The following is a 14,808-nucleotide window of genomic DNA, read 5'->3' on the forward strand; positions in this document are numbered from 1 at the left end:
GATGTTCCTGTGTCACAGCAAGAGTGTGGATGTCAGGCTTTATGCAGATTTGTGACTGAGTTTTCCTGTTTCTTTTAATTAGGACAATCTTGCTGTGGACTCCTGAAGTCTCTCATAAGCTGGTGGGTTTAGAGAAGGACAGGGAGTTCCAGTGAGCTCAGGGAGGACCAGGCAGCATCACAGGCAAAGCAGACGGGAACTCGGCTGGGTGAACATCAATGGAATTTATTGACAGATGCAACTGCTGTGTCTCCCCCATCTTTGGGCGGATCACCGTGCACCCTGAAGCGATACAGGCAGGTGTAGTCCGGGTGGCCCCAGTTGCTCAGCACTTGCAGCCTGATGTAATTCATGACCCCAGGGAGCTCGTTCTGCAATGACAAGAAGAAATGAGTCGCCTTTTCCTCTCTGGCACGTGAGCACTGACAGAAGTGCCGCAGCAACAGCCTCAATCAGCAGCTTCCTTCCTGCTGCCCCGCGGGTGCTTTGACCTGTTGTGGTCAAGATGTTCTTATACTGCTCTACCCCATTGGGCCATGAGAACAGCAAAGGAAGAAGCAGCTACCAGATGCCTCAGCAAATACACTGGAAAGTTCTCGCCTGCTTTGAGGCACACGTTTCCACAGTCAGAAGATCCAGTGCTGGTGTCAGTATAATGTCTTGTTCCCTTCTCTAGAAAGCCACAGAAACAGAATGGCCTCCCTGTCACTACTCACTGCCAGCACCAACAGAATCCTCAGGAAGCCCAGTATTTCTGGTCTTTAAATGGCAGAACAGCAGTCATGCATCCTACAGGATGTGGCCGCTTGTGTGCACTTGGGGTCTAGACAGTCAAGCTGATTCCAGCTTCAACTGTGGCACTTCTAAGCACTAAGCACCCAAAATGAAAGAGAAGACCGGCAGTCCAGACATCTCCCAACAGGAAGTTAAAGCAGAAGAAAGGCCAGTGTGGCACACACTCAAGGACAGGGCTGCCTGTAGCCCTTTGGCAGGAAGCCTCTGCCCATCCAACTGCATTTCTCCTCCTCTCCTGCAGTTCTCCTCCGTCTTTGTCCCCATACCTTCAGCTGGAAGGTCTGACTGGGATTCAGTGGCGCCAGGAAAGTGAACTGTCCCAGGAACATTCCCTGCTCCTCGTGTTCTTCCTTGAAGCCCTACAGAAAAACAAGGGTGGAGAAAACAAGAGCGTCTGGTGCACCATGGGAGACTGACCTTCAGTCGGTGAAGTACGGGGTTATTTCAGCTACGTAGTCCAAGGATGATGAGCACAAGGAAAAGACTTAAGCTGCAGCTGGGCAGCACGCTACACTTGTCTACTCAACAAGTCCAAGCTGGAAGTCCGAAAAGGAGCAGACACTCCCAGTGAGAGGGAGGTGACCTCAGGATCACAAATGCCACTGGGATTGGAAGCCAAGAAGGTTTAGGACCATGTACTGTTCAGCTCCTTTTCCTTGTGGCTCCTGAAGTAGCATCTTGCCTGAGCAGCTTTTTGTTCTTGAGTGGTACATTGAATAAAAGAGGAATAAAATGGGAAGGGAAAGACTCCAAGGACCCTGTTTCTTCTGAGAGTCAGGAGGAAGCTTCAGGCCACTGGACTCTTTGACCCGTCTTCATTCCCTGCTTAGAAATGCTGTGCAACCCCCAGCCCCCAACTCCAGAGAAGTCACTTACGTAGACAGCAAAGTCCTTTGGAGCTCCAGAGATACTTTCTCTGTGGAACGCTGTCCCTGAGACATGGTCCATGGTGACTGCTCTTGGAATGACTGGCACAGAGAGCTTGATGAACACGTGACCCTGACTTCCTGGGAAGGGCCAGCAGTTTCCAGGATAATTTTCTGGCTGAAAGGAGAAGAAGAAACTACATTGACGTGGAGAAGGTTGCCCTGGCTCTCATTCCTGCCATGAGCATCAGAGGATTAATAATCATTTGGCCAATCAGTTCTGCTCTGAACCACAGCCAGTGCCTTCAGTTGGACTCTGTGGGTACCGAACAGAGCAGCAGCTGTGAGAATTCACGTATCACAAAACAATTCCGCAGAGAAGCCCTTTGATGGCTGGGAGCTGGGTGTGCTAGTTGTAGAATCTCAGTGGCCTCTCCCAGTCCAGAGCCCTCACCAAAAACAAGCCAGGGTTGGTGTGGCTCAAAAGCCCCTGCCCAGAGCAGGGGGCAGCTCTGGGCCCACCTGGATGAACCCTTCCTGTCAGGGGAAGCACTCACTCCCTCTCATCTGCTCCCACCTCCTTCCACTGGCACCAGCCAGCTCTTCAGATTGTGCAGGCAGCTCAGGAGCAGGGCCAGGACAGCTTGAGAGCCCAACATGGGACCCTACAGCAGTGCAGACTCTCAGCACCTGCTGTTGCTCAGTAAGAACACATCCCAGAGCTCTGCAGGCTCCTCTGCCATTCTCCTCCCGTGCCGTGCTGACAGTTTGCACAGCGAGTGGGCAGACACAGACTGCAGGAGCAGCCTGGCCTGGCAGAAGCTCCCGCGTAGAACCTGGGGCACTCTGGGAGAGGAAATACTCAGCAGGAAGACACAGAAGGAAAGCAGGTCCATGCAAGAAGGAGGCAGGAGAAGAAGCTTTGAGGATCAAAGATACGGGGAAACGCAACTCCGAGAAGCAGGTGTGGTTCATTATCCTGACCTATGTTTTACTGCTTCTTGGTGCTCCTACCTCCAGAATAAGCTCAGGGGACCTCATGTAATCCATCAATGGCAGGGAATAGAAGAAGAGTTTGGCTTTGGCGTTCCGGAGGGATGGAGAAGTCCTGGAATGAATGACAGCAGCCCCTGGAAATTAAAACATGAGCAGAATCATCAGGCAGTGTCAGGAGGAATATTGCACTGTTGACTTGGAAAAGGTTTCTCAGTTATCATCTATGTCCCACAGTTGTTTCCCCTCTTTCTTACTAGCACGGCCTCTCTGGAACACACAGCAAGGTGTCACTAAAATGTCGTATGGGGCCGTGGAAAAAGACAAGAACGTGAACAAGGCTTTCTGAGCTTCCCATGGGGTCTGGCCTGTTACACACTCTGTCAGTGGGTGCACTTTTAGGGCACAAATTGACTTCTCGTCCCTTCTCTCCTACCCCAGGGCAAGTTACAACACCCATCTTGTCAATCTGGACAGGAAGAGCTTTAGAACTGGTTTGTATGTACAATGTCACGGCACCTGCTGATTTCAGGGCGTAATCCGGCATCGGGACCTGGATTTCCACCAGACTCTCCAGGGCTTGATTGATGATCTCCTGAACAGCCTGGGAAGGAACACAAAGGACAGTGCCTGTTAGAAGGAAAAGGAACGAGGCAAGCAGCTCCCCTGCAAGGCCAGCCAAGGTGAACAGGGACAAGGCCCATCTCAGATGCAAGGAACACCCAAATTGCCTGGAAGGTCTTTCTCTCCAGTCCTCCTTTGCGGAGGACTCGAGATCTGAATGCAGAGGAAGGTAGAACTCAGACAGCTGTCATTCCCGTCACGCTCTCTTTTCCCCATAGGGACGTGTGGAGCAACAGGAAAAGGAAGTGTGGCCATGGCAGCACTTGTTCCAGCAGCACCAGCCTGTTGGCTGTGACAGGGAATGGAGTAGGATACGTGCCAGAGGGAGGATAAAACCCCTGAGCAGATCCTTCTGCCTTGTGCCCTTACCCGTCCAGTAAAGCCTGGGAGCTTTGCCTGCTTCACGCCTTCCTGTAGAGCCTGCTCTGCAACATCCTTTGTGCTCCAGCGCAGATGGTAAAGCTGTTCCTGGAGCTTATGGAGCTGGTCTGGCAGGGACAGGGTTTTGCTCAGGTCTCGTAACTGTGCTGCGGTGCTCCAGAGGCTTTCTTTGCCAAGTTGGCCCAAGTGGTAAATACCTGTGGGACACACACCAGAGCTTAAAACTTATTCTAAGGCTGGGTTATGCCCCAGGGTGCCTGCTCCCCTTTCTGTGTCTCTCTCAAGTGCCCTAGTTGTCTCTCATTGTCTTTGACAGTGGCCATCACAGCATAAGGGCTTCACAACACATGGACGTTCTCTGCCCTGGACTGTGCTCCTTGTCCTGCAGAAGATTCTCAGCCCCTGGGGCAGGAGAGCTCAGCCACGGCCTCTCCCTGGGCTGAAGAGAACTGGCTCAGCCCTCCTGGGGAAGGCAACTCAGCCCTTCCTCACCCACACCCGTCCCGCTGGAGCAGGGACTGGCACAGCTCTGTGGGGACTTTCTGCTCTTGGCTGAGCTCCTCTGCTCACAGCGGGGGAAGCGGAACAGGGCAGGATGGAGCCCCAAGTACCTCCTAAAGCACCGTCCTCAGGTCGGAGATCTGCAGAGACTCACCGAAAGAGAAGATACCAAGGAGCAGCACCAGGGTTGTTGCCTTGAGAACCTTCATCGTCCTGCAGAGCAGATAAAGAAAAGGCTGGTGAAGCTGGCGGTTCCCATGCAGATCAGCAGCAGACTAGAGAGCAGCAACATGGACTCAGCCCTTGAGCCTGGCGTTCCTGCCGTGTGCATTGGCTTAGTCCTGCACCAGCTCCAGTCACTGCTGGAGGTGTCACCAGCTGCACCAGTGGGGGATTTGTCACGGCAAAGATTGTTTCCTTAGGGACAAAGGGCTCAAGATCGACTCCAGACTAAGAACAGGAGTTGCAACAAGAGCTGTGGCCACAATTCACGTCTGTGGGGCTGGAGAGGGATTCTTTGGAAATGGAAGGGACACAACGAACGCCTGTTTCTCCCGCCCAGCATGTGATCGGCACTTGTGCTGATCCTATTCTCCACCCTCTCAAGAGAAGGTTCAGCCTGTGCCCCTACAGTCCAACAGCTGCCAGGGGGGTGTGTGTCTCCCCTCGCGCAGCATTTCTTTAGCAGCTGGGTTATCTCTGGCCCTTCTCTTGGCAGAACGGCAGACAAATGCAGACTGGAAAGAGGGAGGGAGGGCTGAATGTCAATGCGTGCTGGCAAGCAACGGGCAACCAAGGAAGCGCCAAAGAAACCCTCTGGTGTCTGGGCCCTGCTGCCCTGAGCCTGATCTGCCAAGACACAGCACACACCGCTCTGCAAGGGGGAAATTCCTCCTGCCTGTTCCAGGAGGCTCTCAACAGGCTCACAGCGACACTCATCTGGAATAAACAATCCCTTTTGTTCTCCTAGAGAACTCCTTGCACCCCTCTGAGGACTCTGAGCCCCTTTTCTGAGGCAGAGCCCTGGTGAGGAGCTGACCAGGTTTCCCAAGGAAACCTCCTCTGTCAGGAACACAAGTCAGACCCACGGCCAAGAGAGGACACGCTGGTGTTCTTCTGGTCCCCATGGAGAGGAAAACCAAGCAGGCTCAGGGACAGAACCCACCCTGCAGAGCACAACACAGGACGGAGCTGAGCTCTCACAATTACTGTGGCAGGCTGTGTCTGGGCCACCCCTGGGACTCTCTCTGTCCCATCCAAAATGGACCTGTCCCTCATTCTGCAGAGATCAAAGGCTTTCTGGGCCCGGCCCTCACGTTCATGAAGAGACTGAAAGGCGGCTGCTGCCTTCCAGCAGCTCCAGACCCAGCTCTCAGGCTGCCCTCGTGTTCCTCTCCTGCCCACCCTCCACCCACCCCAGCTGACGAGGTGGAAAACACACCTGGGGAAAGGGGAGGAGGAGTTTTCAAACATACCCGTTCAGACGTTCAACCTTCTCTGTGTGTCCCTTGGTACCTGCTGAGGTGCAGGTAACAAGCATCTTCCTTGCTCAGGAATGAGCCAAAAACTCTGCGATCTCGGTTCCCTCAAGATCGAGAGTGACCGAGGCGCAGGGAGACCCCTGGTCTTATCCCCTGCTGTGCCGACCTCAGCGCTGACGCTGCTTTGTGACACAACGGCAGTGGGTGATGTCACAATGGAAGAGGCTGCACCTCGTTTGGAGGCAAAGTCCAACCTGGCAGGAGCGGGTCTTGCAGTCCTGTCTGCAAGGGACATCTCCCTCATGAGGTGACGCTGCCTCGCATTGGTCCCCTGGGCCGTCACTCTGCCCTGTTTGGGGCCCGCCCTTCCCTGAGAGTGGCCTCTGATTGGCCCCCAGCTGGTCAGCTGCTCAGATGCAGTTCACCTGAAGTGACGCTCTCTCTGATTGGTCACCCGGGCTGTCACTCTGCCCTGGTTTGGGCCACCCTTTCCCTGAGGTGACGCTGGCTCTCATTGGTCACTGGCTGCTCAGGCTGCTGCAGTGCAGTGCCCGCCCCTCAACTGAGATGTGACCTCTGATTGGCTGTCTGGGCTGGCACTCTGCCTGGGCCTGCCCTTCCCTGAGGTGACGCTCTCTCTGATTGGCCACCTGTGCTGTCACTCTGTCTGGCTGTGTTACCTCCATGTGGTGGCCACAGCAGAGGAGGAGACGAGGGTGAGAGGCACCGAATTCATCCTCAGTGCCGCAGGAGTTTTTCCTGACCTTGTGCTGACCGTTGATGTCGGGCTGTGCACGATCAGCGCTTGTTACAATACTGCCAGCGACTTCTGCTTTGGTAGAAATGGTTTCAGAAGCTGATGGAGTAAGAAGATTCTCAACCTCACGGCTGAAGTCGGAACGAACCTTTCTGGACTAAAGCTGGAGGAGCAGTTGGAGCTTTTGAAACGTAACATTCTATACTGGCCGGCAAGCGCCTTTGTTGGCTTGGCCGGCTGCAGGAGGCACCGGCTGCTTCGTGCTGGTGCCTTTCGCTGACATTTGGCGCTATGAAAACGAGCGAAGCTGGCAATGACTGCCATTTCCAGTGTTCCCCAAACGCACGGGTAAAGGCTGCAGACCTTAGAGTGCTGTGGATCCTGGATTTCCTGACACAGCCGTGTTGACAGGGAGCTCTGTTATGTAAACGCAGAAGCTGATACGTCTCTCTGGGTCACGGGGGGGAAGGGGAGAAAAGTGGGGGACGTGTCCCCTGCTGTGACCCTCATGTGCCCTCCAGGTTCCCCGTGTCCCCCCTTCACACAGAGCTGATGGCTCCGACAGGGTTCCAAGAACTGGTGTCACCTTGTTTGGTTCCCGTCCGCAACCGTCCCCACAGTGGCCTTGACCCCGTGGTGACCCTGACCCCGCGGTGGCCTTGACCCAACGGTGGCCCCGACCGTCCCAGTAGTGGCCCTGACCCCACGGTGACCCTGCTCACGTCCCCAGTGGCCACAGCCACCCCTGCGGTGACCCTGGTGGCCCTGGCTGTCCCCTGTGGTGTCCCCTGATGGTGACTGTCCCCATGGTGGCCACGGCCATCTGGCTGTCACAATGGTGGCCTCTGATGGCCCTTGATGGCCCCGTTGTCCCCTGGGGTTCTTCCAGTTTCGTTGGTTTGACGCACTTGACCCAAAGCTGGTTTGGCAGAATTCTGGGGGGGATTTGGGGGGAGGGGAAAGGGGCCCCCCCCAAACCTGGAGGGGAGGGACCCCAAGATCCAGGGGGGAGGGGGGAAATTCTCCTTCCCCCCAAATGTGGGGGTCCCCAAGTGGCCAGTGGGTTGTGGGATGTCCCCCCTGCTCTGGGATAAGGGAGGAACACCCCAAAACCTGGAGGGGGGCTGGACCCCGTGACCCCCCCGACCGGGAGCTTGAGGGGATCCCCAAAATATGGGGGAGGGTGTAAATACTAGGAGGGTCCCTGAAAGTCTGAGGGGGGATCCCCAAAAGTTGGGAGGTTCCCCAGATCCCAAGGGAGGATCCCAAAGCCCTGGGGGGGTCCCCTCAAACCATAGGGGCGATCCCCAAATTCGGGGGGATTGCAGAGCCCAGAGGGGTTCCCAAGACTTGGGGAGGGCTCCCCAGATCCCTGGGAGGGGATCCTGAAGCCCTGGGGGGGTGTCCCCAAAATATGAGGGGAGGCCTAAATACTGGGGAGTTCCCAAATTGATCAGGGGTCCCCAGATTTTGGGGCGGTCTCCAAAACTTGGGGAAGGGTCCCCAGATCCCGCAGGGGTCCCCAAGCCCTGAGTGGGGGGCGTCCTTGTCCCTTTGTCCCTCCTCCATTTTTGGGGTTCATTCCTGGGGGTCCCCCATCCCTCTGTACAGCACAGAGATGCACCCCCAAGCTGCAGGGGCGCTTGTGCTTGTGGGGGGACCCCACCGGGATGGAGGAACCTTCGCGGGGGGTTTTATTTTGGGGGGAGGCCCCCGCCGTTCCTCAGTTTCCACAGGTAGGGCAGGCTGGTCCATTTACATCTATTTTACAAGGAAAATGTGTCTCTTTTTGGGGGGGAATGTGAGGGATTTTGGCAATAAAAGTGTCAGCCGGGGGTGTCCCCACTTTGGGTGGGGCCCCTCAGTTTTGGGGGGTTCGGCCCCACCCCCCACCTCACCCTGGCTCAGTGCTGCCAATGATACAGGGGCCCGCTGATGGCTTTTGGTGGGGCCCCCCCTCAAAATGGGGCTGTGTCCTCCCCACCCCCACATGTCCAGGGTGGGGGACACAAGGAGCCCCCACCCCCCCAGGTCCAGTGCTTTTGGGGGGCACGAGGACCCTCATGTCGACACGGGGTGGGGGGGCACGAGGGGGCCATGTCCAGCTGGGGGGACACAGAGGGGCCCTCGTGCGAGGCTGCGTCCTCGTGCAAGGCCGGGTCTTTGCCGCAGGCTGGATCCTCGTGCACGGCCAGGTCCACGTGCCTCGCGCCCCCCCGCCCTCGGCCCCCCCGCAGGCTGCAGCTGTTGAGGTTGCTGTTGAGGGGAAGCGGCTCTGGGGGGTCGCGGAGGCCGCCCGGGGGGGCTCTGCGGGGAGGGGGGGCCAATGGAGGAAATGGGGGGGGGGGAACGAAGTGGGGGGAGCAAGGAGACGCGGGGGACACAAGAGTGGGGGGGGCACAAAGGGACTAGGGGGACACAAGGGGGGGCACAAGATGGGGGAGAAACACGGTGACTGGGGGCGCTAAACGAGGGGGTACAAGGGAGAGAATGAAGTGGGGGGAGCAAGGAGACTCAGGGGCACAAGCGGGGAAGCACAAGAGTTGGGGGGGCACAAGGAGACTAGGGGGGCACATGGAATTAGGGGGCACAATGGGGGGCTCATAAGTGAGGGGGGCAATATGAGGGGCACAAAGGGACTGGGGGACACAAGGGGGGACACAAGGAGACTGGGGGAGGCTACGGGGGGGGGCACAAGGAAAGGAACAAAGTGGGGGGTACGAGGGCAGACGGGGGGCACAAGATTTGATGGTTCTGTGATTCTTGATTTGATGGTTCTGTGATTCTCTGATTCTTTGATTCTGTGATTTTGCGGTTCTTTGATTCTGCGATTCTATCATTACATGATTCTATGGTTCTGCAATTCCATAATTCTTTGATTCTTTGAGTCTTTGATTCTATAATTCTGTGATTCTATGATTCTATGTTTCTATGGTTTGATTATTCTGTGATTATTTGATTTTTTTATTCTTTGATGTTTTTATCCTTTGATTTTTCAATTCTATAATTTATTGATTCTATAATTTATTGGTTCTAGGATATTATGATTCTTTGATTCTAAAGCTCTACGATTCTTTAATTCTATGATTCTTTGATTCTACGATTCTTTGATTCTACGATTCTTTGATTTTTTGATTCTACAATTATTTCATTCTATTACTCTGTAATATGGGTTTTGGTTTTTTTTTTTCTTCTGTGATTCTATGATCCTACAATCCTGTGATTCTGTAATTCCATGATTCTGTTATTCCCTGATTCTATGATTATGTGATTCTACGATTCTTTGATTCTGGGATATTTTGATGCCTTGATTCCCTGGTTCTTCGATTCTAAGATTCTACGACTCTAAGGTTCTATGATTCCTTGATTTGATGATTCCATGATTCTTTGATTCTGGGATATTACGATTCCTTGATTCCCTGATTCTTCAATTCCAAGATTCTATGACTCCAAGGTTCTACGATTGTTTTATTCCACGATTCTACGACTCTTCGATTCTTTCCTTTGAGCCCAGAGCAGTTTGGAGCCTCCAACCCTCCCGTGTGTCACCTGCTCCATCCTCAGCTTGGTGGAGAGGCAGAGACAGAGCTACCGGCACCTGGCATGGCCGTGAACTGCTGCTGTGAAGCGGAAAATCATAGAATGGTTTGGGTTGAGACCTTCCCAGCTCCCCAGTGCCACCCCTGCCATGACCAGGGACATCGTCACCAGCTCAGGTTGCTCAGAGCCCCGTCCAGCCTGGCCTGGGATGTCTCAGGGATGGTTCACCCACCACCTCTTGCTCAGGGTCAGGAGGTGCTGCTGAGTCCCCCGGGGGAAATAATCCCCTTGTTTGGGCCCTGAGACTTGGCATCTGAAGGAAGAGGCTCAGGCTGGTCCAGCCACCCCTGCACGACTGGGCACAATGCAGAGGGAGAGCAAAAAAGGATGCAGAGGGAGAGGCTGAGGCTACACCTTCCCCCTCCCGAGGGCTCCAAGCAGGAAGGACCCGTCGCTGGTCACGTCCCTGTGTCCTACTCCCATCCTCCACAATCAGTCTGGAAGCATCATTACAAGATGCTTCTTGCAGCCCCATCTCCCACTCCGTGGATTCTGGTCTCACCCCCAAAACCAGCCGCCGTTTCTCAGGGAATCCACCTCCCTGCACACACCGGATCCCCGGCCAAAACCGCTTCAATCAGACCAGACCCTGCATCTCCCCCCAGTGCTGCAGCATCCGCCCGACACCTTTTAGTGACTAAAGAAGAAATGGGACCACAACAATCCTTGTACAGGCCTGAGCATTTGATAGATGTTTACTGCTATTCAGGTTTAGCCGGGAATTGGGTGCATTGGATGGGGTGTCCTCCTCGCACAGTGCTGCACAGCTCCAGGGCGTCTCACTCGCGCATCCGTGGGAAGCCTTTTCTGACTTAGTGCTCCCTGCATATATATTTCATACTTTCCTGTAATCAACCTTTCCTTTTTCCTGGCTTGGCCTTTCCCAGCGAGTTCTTGAGGATTGGCTTCCTCCAAACTGCTTGAGTGCTGCTGAAGGAGGATGAAGGGACAGCTCTGGCGACCCAAGCTCTGTACTCACCACCAACAATCGTCCAGCACCGCAACGCAGGTTTCACAGCTCCTCGTGTCCAACCCTGGTGTGACCTGATTACAGCAGGGGTGAAAAAGCTCAAGCAGCCAACAAGAGAACTGTAGAACAGAGTCACAGAGTCATTTTGGTTGGAAGAGACACTCAAGATCAAAGTTCATCCTCAAGACTCATCACTGTTGTGTTTTTTTCCCCAGCACTAATGTCCATGTTTGCCAGGAGAACACAAGCACCTGAGTCTCTAATCGAGCAGCCCTGGAGATGCTCTGTGCTTTGGCATATTTTCACTGAGAACTCTACATGCTAATTTATTATGCTCAGCAGCTGTAGAAAGCTTCTGCCCTTCTATCTCACAAGGTTGCTTGCATCGATGAAGGCTGAAATTTAAAAAATGTAAAGAAATAAACAACCAAACAAAACCCAAACCAAGCTCCTCCATTGTTTCCTGAGTCGTCAAACTCTCTAGGGAAATCAGGTGGCGCCACTTAGGACTGGGTTTGGCTATGACAGCAATTTTATTGTTGCAAACACACATGTCAAGTTCAGCGGTCAGCATCCTCTTGAGAATGTTTGTCTGTGGCCTCTGATGGTCAGTGGCCAGTTTCGATGGTAATTTCAGTCACGAGTACTGAACGCTTCTGTCCATAAGCCGTGCACCTGGAACACCTGGCAGAGAGGTTGGCAGCATTGCCAGATGAGGCTGCAAACGCAGCCTCCTTTGCAGTCTCCTCTCCAGTGCTCACTTTGGATTTCTTGATCTTCTTCCCATTCTGGCATTTCCCTTTAAAGGCTGGATCGCCAGAAGTCTCACTTCTATCCTTCGCCGCTTTCTTTCGGGCGCACCGTCACCCTCCTCTGCACAGGTCTGTTTTCTCTTTCTGCACGGCGTTTTTTCGTTCGCAGCCTCTGGGTCAATGGGCACTGGGGGGAGCGCACCTTGTTTTTCGAGCGAGTATTTCCCAGGCTGCTGCTCCCCTCGCGACCTGGGGTGCCAGTCTGCTTGGTGGCCGCTCGAGCTGTACAGCCGTTCCCAAATGGAGCTTCTGCCATACCCTGAGCTGTTTCTGGCCCTGTGGGAAGAGCGGCGCAGGATCCCACTGCCACGCCGCAGCTGACGGGGAGCGCGCTTCTGCGTTTCCACAGGGCCGGTGCGCCTGCGCTTGGGAGGCGGACAGTCCGGGTGGCTCCCGTCCAGCTTCTCCCCCTCCTCAGTGGCAGAGTGCCTTCTCTTCCTGCCGCAGCGCTGAGGGCGAGGCGCTGCGGAGTCCCGTGGGCTTCCGTTCCGCTGGATCCTCTGCGTACTTGCTTCACCTTCCGGCTTTCTCGGTGCCACGAAGCCTCCAGAAAATGGACTCTTCAGCTCTGGAACCGACTTTGCCAACCCAGTGCTCTGTGTCTCTTGGCGTTCAGCGCCCGCTCCAGGGGTCAAATCGTGGTGCCTGGAGAAACAACAGGCATCTTAGTCTAGGGTTGTTCTTGCAGCCTCCACGTGGCTTCACTCTCATCCTAACATCTTCTGGCAGCACTTGATATGACATGCAGAAGACTGAACCCGGACTGGAAGCTGGAAATTAGATCGTGCTCTGCCAGTCCTATCTGCCCCTTCCAGAGCAGGAATTCATCTTTCTACCCTCTTGAACCCCCATTTCACCTCTCTTCACAGCTAGCCAGGCCCAGAGAGCAGACAGATAGCAATTTACACAATCACAACAAATGAGTGCCAAACAAGGAAGAAGGAGAAATGACGGGGCCATCTGCAGAGCAGACAGAACTCAGCTGGACGGTCTTTCTCTCTTAGGACAGAAAGCAAAGCCCACCGGAGAAGAACAGCAACAACAAGATCAGAAACAGGAGAGGGAGCGTATTCTGAACACCCTTTCACACTTGTTCTTACCTGACATAGAAGAGTAAATATGCGCGCTGGCCAAGAACCGTCTGGATGTCACACAGAACCACAGACTCATCGTCCATCTTGTACCACCATCCATCGCTGGCCTGCAAAGCAAAGCAATTCTATCTTCAGATGAACGGCAGGCTTTTGAAAACAAAAACACAGGCAGTACATCACTGAAGGGCACAATAGACAAATGCAAATCACACTTTTACCTTTACAAAGCAGTAATAGTGTCCTTGCTGACAGCTGTGACCTTCATGGACCAGGACGGCATACAAGGAATAGAGGAGTGGTCCTCCAGCCGCTTCAGATGTGTATTTGCCAAGGTCCAAATATTCTGGGTACCGCACGACCTAAGGAGACACCAAGAGGATTCCCAAGTTATCCTGAGAGTCTTTGGGAAGCAGCCTGAGAAAATCCTGTCAAAGGATCTTCTCAGTTCATCAGAAACAGGTGTCGCCATGTCGTCACCAAAGTGGCAGAAAACTGTTCTCGGCCAACCCAACTCTTCATGAGCACCCAGGTGCTCATCTTCACCCTGGAACTTTCCTCTGGCCACAAGGGCAAGAGCAAGGCAGAGCTGTTGCAATTCTTTTTCTCAGACGGCTGCACTCCATAGCCATCGTGTGCAGACACGAACAACTTCCAGAACAAGCATTCTCCTTCGGGAAAGGACTCCTTCCAAGCAGACAACGTGGCCGTGCACTTGTTTACATACCTTGCTAATCTTTCTGCCAAAGAAAGGATCGAATCTCTTCAAGCACACGGTCAGGACGTTGGAGGACTGATGGATTGTAAGCCTCTTGGACGCACTGACCCGCTGTTCACACCTTGAAAACACAGACCCAACGGTTGCAACCTGTCTTGCCCACACTCCACCCCCCATCCATCTAGGGTTGAGCTAAGGCTTGTTTTGCCCAGTTCAGGCAGAAGGGAAAAAAAAATGTACCCATCTTAGAAACAAATGCATTTTATTCCAAGTCATGGATGATTCAGGAGGTTTAGTTGTACAGGGAAGAAAACCAAACAAACAGAAAAAAACCCAAGCTGTGTCACGACTGGGTTTCTCAGTGACGTCCAAACCTAACTACTGCTTCCAAACATGCAAATCCATAACCCAGTATCTACTATGAAGATGTCATTAGTAAAGATCTTACTTGCTACACTTATAGCTGTTTTCGCCACCCAGATGCTCGGGTCTGACAAAGTCCTCCAGAGCTCCGGTGACAGATGTGGCTGTCTGGATGAGAAAGAAAGGAGAGCACTGAGCTCCTGGAAACTCAAAATCCCAAGAAATAGCTCCCCATGTGGTGCCAGCGTTAACCTGATAAACAGCTACTCCTGGGCAGCACCAGAGTGTCCTGTGCTCTGCCTGGTCAAAACCAGCAAAAGCCACAAAAGCCACCCGTCCAGCATCACGTGCGTACTGAGGAGTCCAAAGCAGGGCGGTAGGACAGCGTCATCATGGCTGTCGACAGCATCCTTGCTCTTTGCCCAGCTGGCACCCAGCGCAGGGAGACCATTTACAGGGCTTCTACGAGGGAGCACACAAGTCTACTTCCCTTCCCATCCACCACCATCTTGCGTGGTAACAACCCGCAGTTTGAAGTCAACGGAGTTTACTGGAGATAAACGAGGCCCCTGCAGGGACCTCAAAACATTTTGCACCACCATTTCCAAACATCTTACCTTGATATCCAAAGGAATATCACGGAATGCCTCGTAGGTGTCTGAAACAGCTTTGCAGCTCCAGCATGTTACTGGAAGGCAAAGAGAAAAGGTTCTCAGGTTGGGACGGACACTAACTCTGCCCATGTAATTGACCAGTGCAGCCTGGACATGCTGCTGCCTGCAAAAAGCAGTTTTCCACAAAGGGAGAAAGAGCCACAGACCGTTCTAAGGACAGGGATATTTTTAAAAATTACCTC

The 14,808-nt window shown here is 53.7% G+C and overlaps 1 protein-coding gene across 1 annotated transcript; it reads right to left on the bottom strand.

Annotated features, from left to right (window-relative positions):
- Positions 1 to 215: 215 nt before the first annotated feature.
- LOC135576515 (SUN domain-containing protein 3-like) lies at positions 216 to 4,813 on the bottom strand. Its single transcript, XM_065042698.1, has 7 exons — positions 4,315 to 4,813; positions 3,648 to 3,856; positions 3,174 to 3,258; positions 2,676 to 2,791; positions 1,672 to 1,839; positions 1,062 to 1,154; positions 216 to 371 (listed from the first exon to the last, which is right to left on the bottom strand). Exons 1-7 carry the CDS (start codon positions 4,367 to 4,369, stop codon positions 216 to 218), a joined length of 882 nt encoding a protein of 293 aa, XP_064898770.1. The 5' UTR covers positions 4,370 to 4,813.
- Between the last annotated feature and the right edge of the window lie 9,995 nt (positions 4,814 to 14,808).

Source organism: Columba livia, chromosome 28, assembly GCF_036013475.1.
Source record: "Columba livia isolate bColLiv1 breed racing homer chromosome 28, bColLiv1.pat.W.v2, whole genome shotgun sequence".
NCBI classification, from domain to species: Eukaryota; Metazoa; Chordata; class Aves; order Columbiformes; family Columbidae; genus Columba; species Columba livia.

Bases quoted from the DNA above. Each gene is read 5' to 3' on its own strand.
- LOC135576515 (XM_065042698.1), bottom strand. From the start codon at position 4,369: ATGAAGGTTCTCAAGGCAACAACCCTGGTGCTGCTCCTTGGTATCTTC. The intron at 3,857-4,314 runs GTGAGTCTCTGC...TGTGTCCCACAG, and splicing joins CCTTGGTATCTTCTCTTTCG to GTATTTACCACTTGGGCCAA. The intron at 372-1,061 runs GTATGGGGACAA...TTGTCATTGCAG, and splicing joins GTCAGACCTTCCAGCTGAAG to AACGAGCTCCCTGGGGTCAT.